The 20749-nt window shown below is 39.0% G+C and overlaps 1 protein-coding gene across 4 annotated transcripts in view; it reads right to left on the bottom strand.

Annotated features, from left to right (window-relative positions):
- Window positions 1-20749, bottom strand: part of ODAD2 (outer dynein arm docking complex subunit 2) — an 85701-nt gene that overhangs the window by 20091 nt on the left and 44861 nt on the right. For 3 of the 4 annotated variants that reach the window (XM_073003022.2, XM_020801127.3, XM_078378616.1), the window contains exons 11-17: window positions 19323-19469; window positions 17706-17915; window positions 16832-17062; window positions 15576-15686; window positions 14004-14158; window positions 12768-13010; window positions 3814-3928 (exon numbers count right to left, since the gene is read on the bottom strand). In XM_073003022.2, the coding sequence (XP_072859123.2) occupies window positions 3814-3928; window positions 12768-13010; window positions 14004-14158; window positions 15576-15686; window positions 16832-17062; window positions 17706-17915; window positions 19323-19469 (1212 nt within the window). The remainder of the gene's footprint in view (window positions 1-3813; window positions 3929-12767; window positions 13011-14003; window positions 14159-15575; window positions 15687-16831; window positions 17063-17705; window positions 17916-19322; window positions 19470-20749) is intronic. The other variant, XR_013537764.1, reaches the window with a different exon arrangement.

Here is a 20749-nt window from a genome sequence, read left to right as displayed (position 1 = left end):
GAGTTACCAAGAGTCCTCTGTGGATTTATGCTTCCTTCTAAAGTACTGTCCCTGTCCAGCTCTACAGCTTACAGTTTAAAGCACACTCAGCTTACAAAGTCCATTTACAGGAAAGCAGGAAGGAGAGCATTCATTACCTCTTTTGCATTTCAGAATGTACCATTACAGGAGAAAGGAAAAATCATACCATAAGGAAAACTGAAGAATCCATGAGGTAAATATCAGGGGAAATGGTTGTATAAGAGATGCAATGTTTATATTCTCAGGAGTCACCCAATTCTATAGCTAGCAGTCTGGCAAACCAGACAGGTATTGTATCATACACAGTGACCCTCTGAAGATCAAGAAGTAGGTTTAACACCATCTGTCTGTAAAGACTTCACAGTTATGAAATAAACCCACTTCAATAAGTCATAGACTTATTACAAACCAAAGCTAAAAGGAAACAACACATTAACCTTTTCTGGTACAATTGTGGGCAAACATAAAAGTAATAGCAGATCAAAAGCAAAAGCAAAGATATTGTGGCACTTTTAAAGACCAGCAGATTTATTTCAGTGTGATCATTCATAGTTTACATCACATTTCTTCAGACACTTGTCTGAAGATATGGATTATAAAGAAAGATTACTGAGTACTGGCTGGTGGTGGATTCACCAAATGCAAGCAGGTTCTTGACTGGACCTTGAAGAGAAGTCAAAGAAAAGGGAAAAACACACCTCTTATTGCCCCTCCTATGTCTGGGAGGAAGTTTTCAATTAAAGTTTTTTTAAGTGATGCAGCACATCAGCACTGCTCTAATAGAATCTTTTTCTTTCTTTCTCTACCCCTCCACAGAGGCACATATGAAGTGTTTCATTGGCCAGTATCCTGAAGTGAGTCTCTTGTTAAGACATTTCTTAAAATGCCAAATTGATAACAGAAGGAGCTTTGATAACCTTAACAACTCAGGGCTTGCTTTGGTTTGTTTCCAGAGACTGCACACACTGGAAACAAAAACGGAACAGTCCTGCCCACACAAAAAAGGTAGAAGCTTCCAACAGAGACCCAGAAAGGTGCAAGTAGAAATGCCCTGGGAGGTGGGCTGGTTCACTCCAGCAATTATGTCATGTAATCACCAACATGTCCCTGCAGCAAACTAAACAGTGGTTAAAATCCTATCTGATTGTACTCAAAGAAAGGGGAGCACATTTTTACCTGTGTGTTCCATGAGCTCAGGCCACAGTATATAGCTCCTCTGCCCATGCATAATACTTTAGAGCTTTATGTATTAAAATATAAATGCACCAAGAAAAGCAGGTGGTAATAAGCAGCCATTATAATGGGGTTTTTAAACCACTTATTTCCAACAAAGTTAAAGAAAAGTTAAAGCTGCTACTGATAAATGATAGATGTAAATAACTATCCCCTATTTGTGTTATTTGGTGAATTTCATAATATTAGGAGGCAAGATTTTTACTGGCTAAAGTCTGGGTCAGCTCAAAGTATTGCTGTCTACAAATAAAAGTGTCTGTTGAATAGCCAGTAACAAGTGCTGAATAATTTGGGATCTCAACTGTCTTTGTTTGGGATCAACATGCTAACTCTGCTTGAAACAAGGAAGACTTTGTAATTTCTGAATATTTTTTTATGTTTACACTATTCACCATGGGGAATAAAAGTAGTAGCATGACTACAAAATGACTTTCCAATATCAACAGTGCTTAGAACACTTTTCACTGCAATTTTTCATAATTATTTGCTTGGATTGGCCGATATGCTTCCACTCTGTCACAGCAATTACTTCTACTGTTATGGTTTGTAGCTATTGAATTAACTGGCTAATTAATCTAAATCTCCCTCTGTTAAGATGATTTTGTTTCTTACACAGGCTGCTCTTCTTTATTCTATAAAAATATCAAATACATGCAAATCTGTTTATAAATACTCTATTACTACAAAATAATAATAGTTACTAACAGAAGTAGCATAGCTTATCATAACACAGAGATGTCCTCTGCCGTGTTGATGTTACCCTTGCTTCCCTCCTTCACTGCATGGAGACAGTGAGGCTGTTTGGATACCATTGAAGGATGATGGAAGGGAAAGGTTTGTGGATCATGCCTTCTGGCACATGACAAAATTAAAGAAGTCATACTACAAAATGTCTAGGTTAAATCCAGTAGTTAACTTCACGTGAAACAGATTTATTAAGTCAAGGTGACTTGTTAAGTGAATGCTCATGCAAGTCCCATTTAGTTAATATGTCTACTCCAATTGGTGCTAACAACTGCATTACCCCTTTAATTCTAGCATGCAACTGCTTTTGATTCTCTTTGCACCATTCTTATTTTCTGTTTAATCCTGCACTGCACAGATGCACAGTCTTGGTGATTAGTGTTGTACAGTGGCACTTCGACTTACAAACTTAATCAATATTGGAACGGCATTCGTACGTCAAAAAGTTCGTAAGTCAAGGCAAACTTTTCCATAGGAATGCATTGAAAACCATTTAATCCATACCTGCTGTTTTTCGTTCGTATGTGGAGGTGCTGTTCGTAGGTAGAGGCATTAGTTCCCATAGGAACTAATGCAAAGCTGGTTAATCTGTACTCTACCACTAGGGGGAGAATTTTTTAAAATGTTTTTAAAAATTTTCTTCTTTTGACCTAAGATGAGTTTGTAAGTCAAGGCTCCATTCGCAAGCCGAAGCAACTTTTGCGAACGGAGCCGTTTGTAACTAGAATCGTTCGCAAGTGGAGACATTCGTAAGTTGAGGTACCACTGTATAGTAATAATTACAGTGGTGCCTCGTTAGACGATGATAATCCGTTCCACTGAAATCGCTGTTTAGTGAAATCATTGTCTAGCGAAAAACATTTCCCCATTGGAATGCACTGAAACCTGTTTAATGTGTTCCAATGGGGAAGAATTGTCGTTGTCTAGCGAACATCGGCCATAGGAAAGCCACTTTGCAAACCGTCGATCAGCTGTTTAAATAGCTGTCTTGCGAAGCTTAGGTCCCCAAAACACCCATTTTGCAAGCACGGAGGGAGCTGTCAAAATTGTTGTCTAGCGAAAATTGGTTTGCGAAGCAGGGACCAAACATTGTCCAGCGAAATTCCCCCATAGGAATCACTGTGATCCATAGTTCCCCTTCCATTGTCTAGCGAAAAAACTGTCATGTGGGGTAACTGTCTAGCGAGGCACCACAGTATGTGCCATCAAGTAAATTCTGACAGATTGGCAACCCTTTCCAGGGTTTTCCAGGTAGAGAATACTCAGAAATTGTGTACTATTTCCTTCTTCTGGGGGTAACCTGGGGCTGTGCAGCTTATTCAAGGTGAAACAGGCTGGCTGTTCCTGCAGGAGGCACAGTGGGGAAATGAACTCCCAACTTCTCACTCTGCAGCCAGATATCTAAGCCATTGAACTATCCAGACAGCTTCTGGTGTTGCAGAGGACTGTAGATATCAGCTCCTTCTGACATACATATCAAGACTGATCACGTTACTTAGCTAAGCTAACATGAGTGGAAGACACATTTTGCTTGAGCTTTGCCTCTGCTGACTTCAGTGTTGCAGTCACTATGGATTTGCTGGATACCTTACATCCTTTAGGTTTATAGGCTGGCTTTCATTCTGAATCAGTTAAACGATTTGCTAAAGCACAAAAGGAAACTCCAGCTGTTGCCCATGTTGTCACAAGTGCAAATCCCGCTACCATTTTTAAGGCATTACAACCACCTTGATCCAAAATACCTGAACTGTCTATTTAATTCACATTTTGTGAATAGTTTAGAAAAACAGGTGTGAAAAAAACACATTTTCTCACCTTTGCATTTTCAATGCAAGGACAGATAGCCCAGGCTGCACTTGCCTGAACATCTGGATGAGGATTTTTCAACAAGGACCATAACAAACGCACACCATCCAAGCGATCAATTATCCTATGAAAGAGACACACACACAAGATGTTCAGCTGAAAAACTGACAATATCAAGTATATGTCATTTTTTGATGTTCTGTAACATTCTTTAGTAACAGGCGGCATGTTACATTACAACAATTTTTACTGCTGGAACATGCTAAAGCTCTGTAAATGGATGGCTGAGCAAACACGATTTAGAACAAGATATACTTTCTCAAAAAGTCTGGTTGCTGCAATATTTTTTTCTCTCACACAACACTTTGCCTTAAAAATATTTCCTCCAAAAATTAAAAATAAAATAAACTACATTATATAGGTAGGTCTCCTGTAAGCTTTAAAAACATACCGTGTAACTTTTTAACAAGCTGCATGCAAAGTCAAACTGAAATTCAAATACTGGCTTCTTTCATATAGCAACAAATACTTTCCAAAACAAATATTTATGCCAAAAAACTATGTACCTTACTCTATATTGAGTCTATGTCTAATTTATTTACCTTGCTGTATGACATATTTTAAATTTCTATGTTGCTAACCTAACATTCTGCATTAAAATGGGTCATATCACAGTGCACCCTTTGTTGGGGCTGAAGAACGTGCAACTTGTTTTCCATGTGTTCTCTACCTACAAGACTAACGCTGAAAACTGTGTTATAATTGCTTAAACATACTGTAATCAAAGTATCTTCGAGTCTAGCTGAAAAATGAATTATCATCAGAGTCATCTTTAAACCATCTGTCTTATGTTTATATATCAATCAGTCTAGGGGATCATAACTTCATATTAAAGTCCACCAAGTACTTTAAAATGGAGAGGAAGACCAAACAAAACTTAATATCCTTTACAAACATGGCTTTGTTCAGGAAGATATGTAAAATTCAAAGCAGATGAGGTGAAGATAAAGAAAATCAGGCCTACTTTGATTTATAACCTCAAAAGTTTAATTCCACACAGTTTGTCCACATCTTTAATTGTGAATACATTATTCTGGAAATAAAATAAAATACAGATTTCATCCATGTCAAAATCAAACAAGAACATCTAATTTCTGTTCATTATGTAAAATGAGTTTGCCAGGAATGAAAAGTAAGTAGAAAGTCAGCCCAGTACGTAATCATACAATTATTTTGATGCAGACAGAATGATTTAGGACATGAACTTTCTCTCTAAAGTAACTACAGCTTGATTTAAATGGATGCAACTCTGGTTATATAATTTTGCTTTCAATATCCAGATATTCTGGAGAGGAGCAAGCACAATTTGAAACATTAAAAAGGCAGGCAGATTTACATTGCCAATACAAAGAACAGCAGGGACGAAACAAAATGAAATGAAAAAGAGTTCTGTGTAGAAAGCGGAAACTAAAAATTTTAGATCAAGAAGTTGCAACATGGGGGAGTATGTCAGTCAGCCACTGTTCTGCATAAAAAAAAAGAAAATTATATAAATCTAAACTGACTGAACTCTATAATGCTAGCAGTATTTCATAAAATCTATTTCTGAACATGGAAAATAGAAAAATTTACATTTTAAACTACTAACAGAATAGTTTTGGATTTTACAAAAGGTCTTAAACCTGTAGTTTTGCAAGTTTCTCACACCAAACCCTTCCTGACACCTTGATCAGGTCATTAGTAGTAAAAATAAACAGTTACAAATAGTAATTTGATAAAGGTCACCCAGGAATCCATACATAACCAGAATTTCTGGACCATGTTTTCCAGATGAAGAACCAGCACTGTATCTACTGCCCCACAGTGGTTCACATAAAGCAGCAAGGTATTGTGTTTTAAACGTAGTTATCTTTTGGGATATCTTTCAGTCTGTTTTGCTTGCCTTCAAAACAGACATTTTAAAGAATTAGTGCGAGAGTTTCACCACTATGTCTTGGCTTCCTGTATCACTTTTTTTCCTTTCCGTCCCTTAGTTCTGCTTCCACTGCTTCCACCAGGCAACTGCTCATCTTGTTAGCCATTCTCCTCAAAAGAAAGTCCAAAACCTGAGACAGCTGGTTGGGTCCACGTCAACAACTGAGTTCTAGCAATTTTGTTTCCAGTGAAAGCAGTTCTTTTATATAGTGAATGGCTCTTAATTCCCAGACTCCACCATGTTGCATTACACGAGGAGTACAGTACAAGGGGAACAGCTCATAACAACATACTGTTTCTGGGAAAACCCACTGTGTCCGAGTTACTACAAGGGTTCCAGGTAAACTCAATGGCCGTATGAGCAGAAACAACTTTGGAGGTGGCCTGACATTTATGGAAGTGATGCTTAAATGTGGCTGTATGTTGCACAAGAAGGGAATGGGGATGCAAGAGCCTGTAGCACTTTCTCTGCTTTTCCTGGGTCAGAAATCTGTAGGGATTGAACAGGCAGTGCAAAGAGATGCATCTTGACTGATGCAAAACTGGCAGAGTGGAGACTGTAGCTGCACTTCCCACCCAAACTCTCCTGTCATCCATGCTGCCAGACTAGCAATTGTGCCACCTCACTGTCCATGGTGATAAGGATACACTCAAGAAGGCAATACAAAGGGACACATGGCCTTTCCATTTAAGCTGATACTGTAGGAACGTGGAATAGGCAGGAACATGAAATGGAGGTTGGCAGAAGACTCTCACTTATAACTCCTGTCTTTATCTTCTCTGGAGAAAAACCCTAAACTTGTTGAGTGCTCTCCTGCTCATAAGAAGAGAACTGAGTTTAGGAAGCAAATACCTTTTTCCATTATTTTTTTCCCCAAAAGAACATGACAGACAAGTCAATAGTCACTGGTTTCATTTACCGAAAAATATCCTATTAAAGAGAATAATTAAAATAAACCAAGAAAGCGAGAGGGTGGTTTTTTTAAAAAAAAGTTATGGTGCAAGGTACAATTACTTAGGGAAAAAGTTCTTTCAAGTCAGAGGTAAGATTGGCCACCCCAATCTTTTTAGTGCAAAGAAATTCTCCTCTGCTTTAAGTAAGGACTAGCTGAGTTCTACTTAAAGAGACTCAGCATGGGAATTTTAACATATCTACTTTTGTTGGCTTCCAAATTTGTATTCATTCATACTTTGCATTTTAGACATTGTTGTGGTTATAGATTCTTAACTGATGTTATGTCAAAATGTTGACATTATGAAGTCAGTATCCAAGTTAATGAAGGCCTAATAAAGATGGCCAATGCCCTTAGTTATTTGTGGTCACCTGACCCGAATGCCACAGAAGATTAAATCATATTTTATTGGAATGGATGTAATTTTATTCTTGATTATTATCTTGACCAAGCAGCTATTTGATCTAATGTATTTAATAAAGCTGAGCTGAAATTCAGCAAGTTTGGAGTTATATATCAAACTCAATGTGCTCAGATAGTGAAAACCTTTTGAGCAGCTATGAAAACCGCACAAGAATACGAAGTGTTTCTCCGTATTTTGTCCATGGCATTAGAAAAATCACACAGCACACAAAATGTTGGGGGAGAATTCCTATAAGCTGATTTTTTTAAAAAAAAATTCAGGTTGGTACCTTATCTTGGGGCCCAGCGGCCAACCTTTGTTGTCCCCACAACATGCTGAAAGTGACACTAACCTCCCCCCCAAGAATTAATCAAAATCTATTTACACTTTGTAAAACCACATTTCAGCCATGAATCTTGTTTTGAAAGAAAATTGCTATTGCTGGAGGCTTCTGGAATGGCAATTCTCTCTCTTTTTTGACTTTTTTTAAGCGAGAGAGAGAGAATGTGCATTGGTGGTCTGGGAAGATCTGGGTACTACACAAATCGATAAGGGGTCACTCAGCCCATGGACTGCACACATTGTAGAACCAAGTCTAGTGTGGCACCTAAATGCACCTGAGCTAAAGCACAGGCAGAGTATTTACAGCTATTCTCAGTTCTTATTGGTGATAGGGAGGAGATCCCCAGTAAGCAGAAGGCTTAAGAGAATGAAATAAGCTTCAACTCTCCCCCCCCAACCACATATAACACCGCACATGTATATTACACAAGGGGAGAGGAAACCCACAGAGAGATACTGCTACCTCCTTGTGAATCTCACTAGGCACTGGGAAACCATGTCTGTACTTCTATGCAGTTTCATTGGGAGCCATCAAGCTTATGAATAAGGTCTTGCTTTTAGACTTGGTGTGGCTGGAATGGCTGCATCAATAATAATTCAGAGACCACAAATAACTAAGGCCGTTAGCTGTTTTTTATTAGGATCAGTTAAAAATCTATTTGTTATTGTTGTTTAGTTATTTAGTTGTGTCCGACTCTTCGTGACCCCATGGACCAGAGCACACCAGGCCCTCCTGTCTTCCACTGCCTTCCAGAGTTGGGTCAAATTCATGTTGGTAGCTTTAGTGACACCATCCGACCATCTCATCCTCTGAATCTCTGGGTCCCTTAACAAATCTCCGGGATACCCTGGCTGGAGTTTGCATCAGGACATCCAAGGCACTATAGTGGGGTAGTGGGATGGTCACTGTTGTGAGATGCCGAGTGTCTCCTGTTTGAATGCTTCTCCTTCCTGGGATCCTGTTCTGGTTGGTGATTTTCTTCTACTCTGCTTGACTATCCAGATAGTCAACTGGATGTTTTATATTGTTTGGTCTACATACTTAGCTATCTACCCCGTTTCCCTAAAAATATGGCCTAACCTGAAAATAAGCCCTAGGATGATTTTTCAGGATGATCATAATATAAGCCCGAAAATAAGCCCCAGTTAAGTGGAACTCCGTTTGTGCAGCAACCAGAAGAAGATGACATGATGGTATTTGAGTAAATGCAGATTGTTGTACATGAAAAAAAAAAAAACATCCCCTGAAAATAAGCCCTAATGCGTTTTTGGAGCAAAAATTAACATAAGACCTTGTCTTAGTCTTGCGAAAACACAGTAGCAGTTCTGCATAATCATAGCACTGTAGAGCTGGAAGGGAAACTATGGACCATCAAGTCCAGCCCCTCTCAGGGAGGTACAGTGGGGAATCGAACACCCAACCTCTAGCTCTGCAGCCAGATACCTAAACTGTTCTGCCTTTCCCCTCTTCTCAGAGAGCTGAATATGTTCCCATAACAATTTTCTGGAGAGGTTTTTCAACAGATTTCTCTGGAGTTTCCAAGCCATTTTTCTGCAAAGCCTTCTGGACCACCTGAGTTTGCCTTACAGTAGGTTCTTGGAGCAAGTTTCTCCCTGAGTCCCGCCACCCTGCCCATGAAAGGGTATAATTTCATAGCAACTCTAATGGTTTTCAAAAAATAGTGCTGTACTTAAGCCAGCCTTGGTCGCTCTGGAGAATTGATTACTTGTGTAATTTATATTGGAATATACTTGCTAGACCTTGATTACTGTTTGGGGGCAGCTGCTTGTTTAACCAAGAAGCCTTTAATACATCTGCTCATTTTAAAGATCTCATGGGCTGCCAGGGTTAAATTCATTTTGCTGCCAAGATAACAGTTCTAAATTAAGTCTCCCCTCCTACATGTTAACAATCTTAATCTGCAGCAAGCCATTTTTGTGCTCTAATAATTTGATATTGAATATTTCCAGGGTAAACAAGCCCCAGACTTACTCAAAGACACATGCATACACCCTCAACATCTGTTTCTTATATCTATCATCCTTTTTGTTACGCCACGAGATGCCAGGACTCTTGAGAAGTCTGACTGCATCTCCTGCCAGCTGAGACCACATACACAAATGTAAACAGTGTTATACTGACTATATATATTGTGCTCCTTGGTAAGATTACAGGTTTCAAGTCTTACAAAGCACAATCTCATCTTTCTGAAAACCACAATTCAACTCTTAAATCTAAAGGAAAAAGGGAGGGAGTTACAAACTACTTTGATAAATAGTATTGGAAATCAGAGACTTTAGTTACATCTGGTTGGCTTAAAAAACATACACTTTCGTGCATGTGATTCAGATTCTTAACACTGAAGGCTGGGTTTTAAACTAAATAAAATGCAATTGGAAATCTAATAAAAACATTAAAATGGACAATTAAGAGCAGTTCTGCAAGATCTCTAACACATAAATGTACACTCACAATATATTCTACTTAATGTGGAAATAACTTGTAGTGCAACATTTTGGTATCCCATGGAAGGGATCCATACCAAATATCAGTAAAAAGAAAATTATCTCCCTCTACTGAAATAATAATGTAATTTATTGCTACAAAAAGACCTTGTATTGTACAACATACCTTGCTTTTTAGATTGTGCTAAAAAGTCTGTGAGGAAGCAAGAGGTTAATATAATTTACATATAGGAAAATTTCCTTCCTTCAACTGATTTCAAAAATTGAAGAAATCTTGACATTAGCGATGCAGCCTACCTGTTGAATGAACATGGTTTACCTTATTTATCCTTTTTTGTCCTTCCCTTTTTGAAAAAAAATAGCCTCCTCTTTTCAAAATGTCTAAAATCCATTCATTTAATTTCACAATTTCACAGGAAAAAATGAATTAATTTTGTCTTATTATCATTATCATTATCATTATCATTATCATCATCATCATCATCATCATCATCATCATCATCATCATCATCATCATCATCATTATTATTATTATTATTATTATTATTATTATTATTATTATTATTATTATTATTATTATTATTATTATTATTATTTCAGCCAATGAGTAGCCACTGGCTGAATAGCTTAGTGATTTGGAGTGCCTGCCTATGGAAGTAAGGGTCAGAAATCAGGAGTCAGAAATTCCCGTGCCTCCTATCCGAAGATCCAACTTGTGTGGCCTTGGGCAAATTGCATAGGTCCCATAGTGCCATCAGAAAGAGGGACTGGCAAACCACTTCTGAATACATTATACAGTACCCTGAAAAGCATGGGAAGGGTCATCATGAGTTGGAAGCAACTTGACACAGTTATCAGAACGTTGCAATTATTATCCATGCAAAGAACTTTATGTTCAAGATTATATGATAAAGAGTTACCATCTGGAGCAACAAATGCCAGATGTTCAAGCTGGATTTAGAAAGGTAAGAGGCAGTAGAGATCATACTGCACTTATATGTTGACTACTGGACCATACTAAAGATTTTCACAAGAAAATCATTTATGTTTGTAGGTTACAGTAAACATTTTGATGACACGGATCAGGGAAAACTGTGGATATTCTTGATTACTGTGCACGGATGTGAAAGCTGGACAGTGAAGAATGGTGACAGGAAAATGATTTATTATTTTGAAAAGTAGTGTTGGAGGAGAGCTTTATGGATATAAAAGACTGCCATAAAACAAAAACAAAAACCCAACCCAATACCCCAAGTAGGCTAAAACAAATAAAGGTTAAATGGTTACTGGAAGCTAAAATGACCAAGTTAAGACTATCATACATTGTGTATATTACAAGCGAAGGCAATGATATTAAGAAAAGTGGAAGGTAGTGGGAAAAGAGGAAGATCTGACATGAAATGAATGGATCCAATAAAGAACACCGCCAGCCTTAGTCTGTAAGAGGTCATTCATTCATAGGGGTACCACAGGTTAGAAGTAACTTTACAGTGCTTAAAGCACACAAAATCATCTGCTTTTTGAAAACTATCAAAGGGGGCTGCAAACTACTATGGAGAGACCTTCCTGCACTGCAAAGAATGCATAGAGAGATCACACTTCTACTTCAGTCAGCAACGGATCGCCCACAGTAGTCATGCTGCTTCCCAAACTGTCAGCAGTATCTCTTTTCCATCTAAAACAAGGTGAACTTTGAGAGACCACAGTATTAGACCTTAATTTGTGTTGATGTTGATGTTTTTGTTCGCATAACACTTTAATATGAAGCTGGATTGGGGAGCATTAGACTTGGAACACTGGGGTCCTCCTGGGGTTTCATTCCTGCCAACAGGTTGTTTGGATTTCTTTTCAGATTTATGGCACTACTGCTGTGAGGTTAATGCAAAAATTATACAAGATCACTTGCAATTCTTTTTGAGATTGGTTGTGGAGGTGGTTCAATCTATGCATACCTTCCCCACCACTTGACTGGCCCTGTTCACATTTACCAAGTTTACACTTCTGCCCTATCTTGCCACTGGGTGACAGCCAAAGCATGGAAACAAACACCCCTTTCAAGAAATTGGAATTGCTCACTATGGCACTCTATGAATATCAAGTATTTTAAAAGAGACAGAATAGGAGGAGGAGGAGGAGATAGATATCTCCTTGGTTATATATAAGCAGTAATCTGTGCCACCATCTTGGTGTAGATTTCTCCCAAATAGAGTATAAGCAATTGCTGACCTGAACATTTTCCTGGAGGATTTTTCATGGAATTTAAATGCCGGGGTCTCAGACTGTACAAGCTTTACATTGTGCAAGTCAAACATCAATAACTCTCTTAATAAAATAACAGTTTGTCCAGTTCATACTCTTACTGTGCAATGGAGAGGGGGGGAAAGGGAAGAAGAAAAAGTTCCATATTTGTTTATTTTCCATGTACAACTATTAAAACATTCAGTCTAAACAGCACTTCAGAAAAGCCCTCTCACAGAGCCAAGGATTCAAATTATTCTTTTCAAGGTGAGAAAACATAGTTCATCCCAACACACTGAAAAATAAAAGATTACAATCCAGTTTTGGAAGTTTAATATTCTGATATTACTGGCGAAAGGGCCAAGGCCACAGCTTAGAGGCAGAATACGTGCCTGCATGCAAGAAAAAAGACCTATCTCCTGGAGACTTTAGAGAGCTGCTGCTGCTGCTATAGCAAACTGGAGTTACAGGGACACTCTCTAGATATGGATGATGATGATGATCTTCCTCTTTGTTATAAAACTAATAAATGAACATCAACAAGATAGGCCAATAAGAGCTCAGTATATGTTGAAAAGAGCACTTACATCATATTCTCAGGTTCTGTCGCACAAGCTCCCACTGCTTTCGTAACGTTTACAAGAAGAGCCTGATTGGTTCCAGTGAGTAAAGCAACAAGGGGTGGAATGCCACCACACCTGCGAATAATACTCCGATTGGCTTGTTCTTGGCAACATTCACCGAGAGCTCCAACAACATTCACAAGGACTTCTTCTGGCTGGTCTGTTAGCAAGCCAACCAAAGCTTCAATAGCTTTATACTCCCGGAATCTAAAAGAACACAACAAAGCATCAAAGCTAATTTCACTAGAACAATATAACCAATACTGACCTAAATTCAATGGTTAGTCCCAGGCGGAGAGACCCACTAAATCAATGGGAATATGGCCAGTCAATACTTGCATAAACCATTGACTAGTGGGTCCACATTAGCAATAGATTTAGGCTGACATTTTCATAGATTGCGTTAGCTGTTTCCACAAGTACAAACAGCATTTCATTATTCAGGGAATCCGAAAAATAAAATAAAAAATCCAAATTTATAGTTAGAGTGGACCAGATGAAAATAATGAATTGAAGCCATGATTAAATTAATTCCAGCAGGTCTACTGTGAATAAGACCAAAACTGGGTCCACGTTTTCGTGTATATGTTGTATTGTACTTCTCTTTTACTTTCTAAGGATGCAACTACAGCGTACTGTTAAAAGTATCACACCTTCCTTCAAACATTCAGGGAATGATAAATGGTTTCTGAAGATGTTACAAATTTTTAGAGGAACTCCCATTCCAGAACTTCTCAAGTGAAGCATGTTTTTCATACAAATTGGAAATTATTATACATGTAGTGTCAACCTATCACAAGATTACTGTCATAATTCTTTCAGATGTACATATATGCAAGCTCATTTTAATATTAGCAAGAGAAGGTAACATTTCTTTAAATCTAGAATAGCCAAGTGGAGTATAGAAGGGTTCTGTGGGAATAACATGCTAGTGTATCTTTGGATTACAAAATTGATAAATATACAGATTAATATTTTACCTTATTTGGATTTCTGCATGATCAACAGAATTAGAAAAGCTGAGTTTGAAAGTCAGATTTCCAAGTACACATAAATCTATACAGGCAATAGCTAAAAGGTACTGATTAACTCATACAGAGCTGCTTGAACGTTTAAGTGGGTCAAACCTCTATTTTTGTCATTTTGTCAGAGGTTGCCAACTTCTATGTATTTTATACATTTAACAAAAGCTATGCATACTTGGTCACATTTTCTTTGCTGATTGCACATTTCCAGATTGCTCCCGTTACTGCTGCCAGAAGTTCTTTGTTTTCAGAATTAGCAAGTAAAGTAGCAAGAGGTTTAAGGCCTCCATGCTGCCTAACAAGGTCACGTGTTTCCTGATCTTCAGCACACTATATTAAAAAAAGAAGAAGTACAAGGTCACACAGCAAAGATCTATAAAACAGACTTATATAAATAGCTGTGATTTATATTGGCAATATTTAAATTTCTGAGACCAAGCTTTACTTTACTTTCATAGTGAAACTAAGAACAACAGTCCAGAAAAAGAGTATGTCACATTGAGATCCATGGGCTCGTGGAGATGTGGACTTCACCCATATTTCAAGGAACCTCGCTCAGCTGCCTACAACACAACTAACATATTCTGCAAGCTTCCTTTCTGCAGCATTTTCAAGTGGCTGAAGTGGCTGCTGTGGGGAAGAGTGGGCAGAAAGTCCACTTCTGCTGGTCCACTTTGTGCCCCCCAATCTGAATCCACACCCAGAGGTTTCAGCATATTGCTAATCAGGCTACTTACTATTTCCTTTTAGTTTCTTACACTCTTAGTAATTTCATTAGGGTGTGATCACACAGGGAAATAGATTGCGCTTAGGATTTCTTGTAGAGTAGTCCAGTGCAATCTACTTCCCGGCAATCACACAATGCATGGGGAAGTGTGATCCAGCCCAGTCCATCCCAAGTTGGACCTTTTTGATCCAGCTGGGTGCCTTGTACTTTGGGGGTTTGGGCTTGAGTGATCCCCCAGCAGATAGAGGAGTTGCTTTAAGGAAGACTGCTCCAGTGCAATTAGGCTGTGCTTTTCCAGCCATCATCACCCCCTGTCTGTTGCACTTCGCCATGAATCACACAGGGTTCTTGGTGATGGAGGAGTTTTTCTGGCAAAAGAATCCAAATACTTCCCCTCACTCCCTTCACACATAATTGCACTGCTACAATATGTTATAATACTATAGAAACCTCTTCTAGCAATGACCACGCCGCCGGGGGGGGGGCGAGGAAGCCCCCAGTGAGGCGTGCCCTTCCTACTTCCCCGGATGACACGTGATATCATGGCTGTTTGTGAGAACAGCCAGAGGGCATGGGAAATGAAGGAAATTTAAAGTAAGGCACCCCTCGTGACTTCCGCCTTGTTTATCGGGCAGGAAATTGTAGCTCATCTGAACTCCCAGCACTGCAGATCAGGCGATTATGGTGCTTGGGGGGAAAGATGTGCTGGGGGCACACACGGAGCCACAGTCGGCACAGAGAGAGGGGCAAGGGGTCCGTGGCAAAATGGGGACCGGTAGTTATCCCACGGTAATTAAGAAGGGGATAACTGAGGCCCGGGTTCAGCCTATTCGCCGTTCAATGGTCAATCGAGAACCCAAGATGGAAATCTGCACTACAGCAGGACCCCCCTTTTGCTGAAGGATTGGCAATATTCATGAGAACTGAATGGAATTTAATAAAGTGTGGCCCATGTTCAACCCATACACTTGGTCTTGCGTGGTTATTCCGGGGTAAGGGGGCAATGCAAACTTTCCTTACCTTAAAGATAGCACTGGCACAATGCATTTGAAGCTCTTCTTTGTCACTATTCAGATTTTTCACAAGGTTCTCAATCATCTTCTCCTGCTTAATTGCAAGTCTGTAGCTTGGCTACAAATGCCAATTACACATATTAGGTTCCAGAGAGAAACAGAGATATGTGTGTTAAGTTCTCTTTACAAATAAACTGCTTTCATTCAAAAGAAAATGCATTACAGTAGAACATCTGGAGTAGAAAGCACTATAGCAGAACATCTGGAGTATAGCAGAGTACATTACAGATGGCCCAAGTCATGTATATGCTACTTTTACACAGATTATTCCTCAGCATGTACACATACAATAACATCAACATGTGAGATCATTTCAAAAATGACACCATGCACCAAGGTGCAGAGCTATCCAAAGATGTATGAGACTTCAGTTTAGAATAATCCACCACATGAATTTTCTGCTCTCTTTGTATCAAGGATCTAAGCTCCAGAACAAAATATATTTGGATTATATTATGTTGGCTGGCTGGACAGCTCCGTGAATTAGGCATCTGACTGCAGAGTCAGAGGTAGGAAGTTTCATTCTCCATGATGTCTCCAAGAAGACGAACCAGCCTGTGTAGCCTTGGGCAAGCTGCACAGTCCTAGGGCACTCCTAGAAGACATGAATTGTAAACCAGTCCTTTCTATCTAGAAAACCCTGGAGAATTGAACTGAGGACAAGTCAGAATTGAATTGAGGGCAAGTAATTATTATATGAAGTTAATTAAAGATCAAGGTTCCTGGGAAAAAAACTGTTTTCCAACAGTTTGGCCCTGATAACAAAAAGTATCAGTATCTGCACTCACATACAGTTATAAACCTTGGGCACAGTTCAGAAAAAATTAAGTATTTTTAACTGATAATGAGTCAGAATTTTATGTAGGATCCATACCGGTATAATTGTGTAAGCTGTGGCATCAAATACCTGCTAATTAACAAGTTGCTATTTGCATTCCTAGTCATGTGCCAACACGTACAACTCAATAGACAGCAACACAAGGAGATTTTGGCCATTTTGTTTAAAAAGTTACCAAACTGAGATAAGAGCTGATTTAACTGAATTCATAAAAATTACTTTTCAAGTACTATTTTTAATATGGATCTGGTTTAAAAAAAATTATTTCCATATGTTTGGCTGGATCTCAGGTTCTGCATTTTTATTTCTGTTTTTTTTTTAATTCTTGGTCTTCTGTAATAAGAAAGGTTAGTGACACTGCTTACCTCAGATGCACACTCTTGCAAAGTTCCTACCACAGGTATTAACATGTTTGAATGAGGAGATTTGAGTAACTGAGCTAGCAGTGGGATGCCTCCAGCCTTACGTATTGCTTCTTTGTTACTGGCACTTTTGCTACAGCTCCAAAGTGCTAAAGCCCCACAGCGTGCTACTTCAATTTCCTTTCCCTGAGTGGGACTTGCTGATCCTGTTGCTGAACAGTCCAACAGTCCGACCTGATAGAAAAGATTAATTACTTGTTGCATATAAAGTATGCCATGTTGTAGATTTAAGACTGGATTGGGAAAAATATATTAACAGCAATATCACAGATGATTAATCAGGAATTAAGATGGAGAAGCCCACATTGAGATCTATGTATTTCAGTGAATGTTAAGGAGAATACTATTAAACTACTATATAGGTGGTATTTAACACCTACAAAATTAGATAGCATTACAAAAGGAATCAGTATAGAATGTTAGAAGGGAATATGGGGAAGAGGCACATATATACATGTGTGGTGGTTAGCCCTTGCTGAAAAGTTAACTCATAGTAGGTACCCAACATGCACTGACACATTTATAAATATGTGGATTGCTTTTATTTAGTTGGTAGATAGGAGACCCAGGAGTAAAACCAACTGCAATGGATATTTGGCAAGATGAAGGTTGATGAAATAAAATTTGACATTAGAATTTAAGTAATAACAGTGATGAGATGAGGTTTCAGAGTTTTAAGTTAAACAAGTGTGAGAGTGGTCCCCCCCCATGAATGTCTTACCATATAAACATCTCTCCTTTTTGCTGAAAAAATAGAAACAGTTTTAAGATAAGAAATATGATATGAAACCTAATATTGATTACAATGTCTACTTACGAGTTTCTTAATTCCACCATGGTCCCGGACTGTTTTTCGTGCTCGTCTGAATCTGGCCACATTGGCTATTGTTTCGGCAGCTAAACATTTCAGATCCTGATCGACAGAATCGAGTATATCCACCATGATTTGCAATCCTCCAAGATCAGCAATTGTACGCCTGATCTGTGCATTTTGGCTAATTTCTTTCAGGATTTTTAATGAGCCAATCTAATCAGAGGAAGAAATTTCACAGTAAGTTTTTTGTTTCTTTGTTTCAGTCCATATAGTCTGGATACTCCAATTAGAGTTAAAAATGCTGTACAGGCTTCTTCAGATTCCCAAGGTGTGCGAAATGCTATACCATGAGAAGGCAGACTGCTCCAAAGAAAAGAGGAAGTCCTTCAAGACAGATAGATTTTTCTTGTGTTTTAAGAAGAGGATGGCTATTTCCAGAATGGGTGGGAGAAGCAGCTGCCTACTGCTCCTACATCTTTGATTTAAAGGGGAGCAGAATCAATGTGGGAGTCCAGATGAGGGGAGACAGCTATGCAACAAAAATCTCCCTCTCCATAAACTTTTCTGGTCTATCTTTAGCTGATCTTATCTATGGGTACCTTCCCAGTTCCTTATTCGCCACTTTAAAGACAAGCAGCTTGACTGATGCTAGAAGAATACAGAATTGTGAATGTTCTATGCTTTGAAAGGAATTTTGAAATTTATTTAATTTATATCCCACCCATTCCAGCAAACACACTCCTGACCATCCCAAAACCTATCCATCCAAGCTCAGGGCCGAATCCAGGAATACTTTGAAGCTACAAATCCAGGCTTTCTGGAAAAGCGTAACCTCATCTAGCAAAGACCAAACCCATTTCCCCTGTTTTGCCTTTCCACTGAGCAGCAGCATGTCAATCGTGTCTGGATTAACCTTGAGGTTGTTCAGCCTTATTCAGTCCATTTCTGAGAACAGATATTGGTTTAATTCCTCAGGTGGAATGGAAAACAGAATTAGGCATCATCTATATACAGGTGGCACTGAATGCAAAGCTCTTGACAATCTCTCCTAGCAGTTTCATATATGTGTTAAATAGCTCTCCCAGCCACTTCCTAGTGTAGCTCACCCATCAAGGTAACCACAGCTGTCTCCTTCTCATAAGTAGACCTGAGGCCAGACTAAAGTGGATCTGGATAATCCATCTCATACAGGAATCATTGGAGCTGAGAAGCCACCACACACTTCCGTTCCTTTCCCAAGAATGGAATACTGGAAATTGGTCAGCAGTTATCCTGTGCAGTGTGATTCAAGGAAGGCATTTTCATAAACAGTCTTATTGCTGCTTACTCGAGATTGCTGGGACCCTGTTTTGATGGAAGGATGCACTAATAACTTCCCTTACCCACTCGATCAGTCCTCGCCCTCCAGTAACTTTTATCAACCAAGAAGGGCAAGGATCCAGTATATATGTGGTTGTTCTACCCTCTCCAAGCATCCTATGGACATCCTTGGATTGGTACAAATCGAACGTAGATATTTAGAGTTAACAGCAGTGGTGGGAAGTGGAGAGAAAATCTGTCCTTTCGTGGCAGATATTAAAGTCTGTATGAACCATCATTCATCCCCACATGCAAACTTACCTTACATTTGATTTCTTCTGTATCAAGCAAATTAATCAGCACTTCAAGACCTCCAACATCTCTAATTGCCAACTGACAAGTTTCTTGAGACAAGTTAAAATCTCTCATTGAGCACAATGCAATTACTGTTGCTGTCTGGTTTCCTGCCTGGAGAATGGAATGATCAATACAATGTAAGCATACAACCTTTTACTATACGAACATAGTGGCAAAGGACACATAACACATCCAGAATGGAAAGGGGCAATGCCTCTATTTTAACTTCAGCTGCTATTTTAACTCCTCCTGTTAAATCATTCCTGATAACACAGAATACTGTTTAATCAACTCAATCAAGGGACTGAAAGGAATGCTCCTACTTCTCAGTGCTTCTTCTTCTACATTTTAGGACTGTTTTATTCATTTATTTTTTGATCCAAAAAGATGCCAAGTGAATGCAACAAGCAAGTGTTCGAAACCAATGCATCACACAGTTATGGAGCACATCCCTTCTCAGGATTCAGAGTGCTGCAGAGCAAACATAACACCTACTTGATGCTAGAATTGTGAGGCATCAGAAATGCCAGCAAATCTACTTGCAATTGGTAACCCTCCATCTACAGCCATCACTCTGAGAGTATTCAAAAAATTGTTCAATGTGGCCTTCCTCTGCAAGACAGAACTATGTTGTGCCCCCACCTTATGCACACAATGCATATGTAAACTGTGGGATTCACTACCATAAGATGTAGTAATAGCCCCCGGCCTGGATGCCTTTTAAGGGGCATTAGAAGAATTCTTGGAGGATGATGATCAATGGCCATTTGCTCTAAGTATATAAAACTTATTTTGTAATCTGAAGCTAGAAACAGACAGCTAGAATGAAGCTAGAATGAAGAACCATATAATCAGCTTGGGCAACAGTATTCAGTGACAATCCTCATAGCCACCCCTGGACAGCAGCCAAGGAAAAGTGGTGAGTCATAAATCTATATGTCACCATAGCAAACCAACTTGGTTTACACAGTACAGGTGTAGCACATTACATGTGTGTAGTGGCTTCTAATAGCCTGCATTGACTTACGAAGGCAACATGGGCATGATGCAAAAGTTGAATTGCATTGCCTCAGCAGGCTTCTAGGGCCCAACCTACTGCCTGGCTGCCAGAGACATATACCTCCTTGTCATTACTGAACAAGAATTACACAAGCAAAGTATTGCAAGCATAACGTTTTTAATTAATCGTATTTTTGTTGTTGTTTTTTAGTCGTTAAGTCGTGTATGACTCTTCATGACCCCATGGACCAGAGCATGCCAGGCCCTCTTGTCTTCCACTCCCTCCCAGAGTTTGGTCAAAAATTAATGGTATAACAAAACCTAAATTGTACTTTTTTCTACCACACAAGAATTCACACTATATTACAGGTAGGGAACATGTGGCCCTCCAG

This window comes from Pogona vitticeps, chromosome 6 (genome assembly GCF_051106095.1).
Source record: "Pogona vitticeps strain Pit_001003342236 chromosome 6, PviZW2.1, whole genome shotgun sequence".
In the NCBI taxonomy this organism is placed as follows: Eukaryota; Metazoa; Chordata; class Lepidosauria; order Squamata; family Agamidae; genus Pogona; species Pogona vitticeps.
The sequence above is the reverse complement of the archived record's forward strand: the minus strand, read 5'-3'. Positions and strand labels throughout refer to the sequence as shown.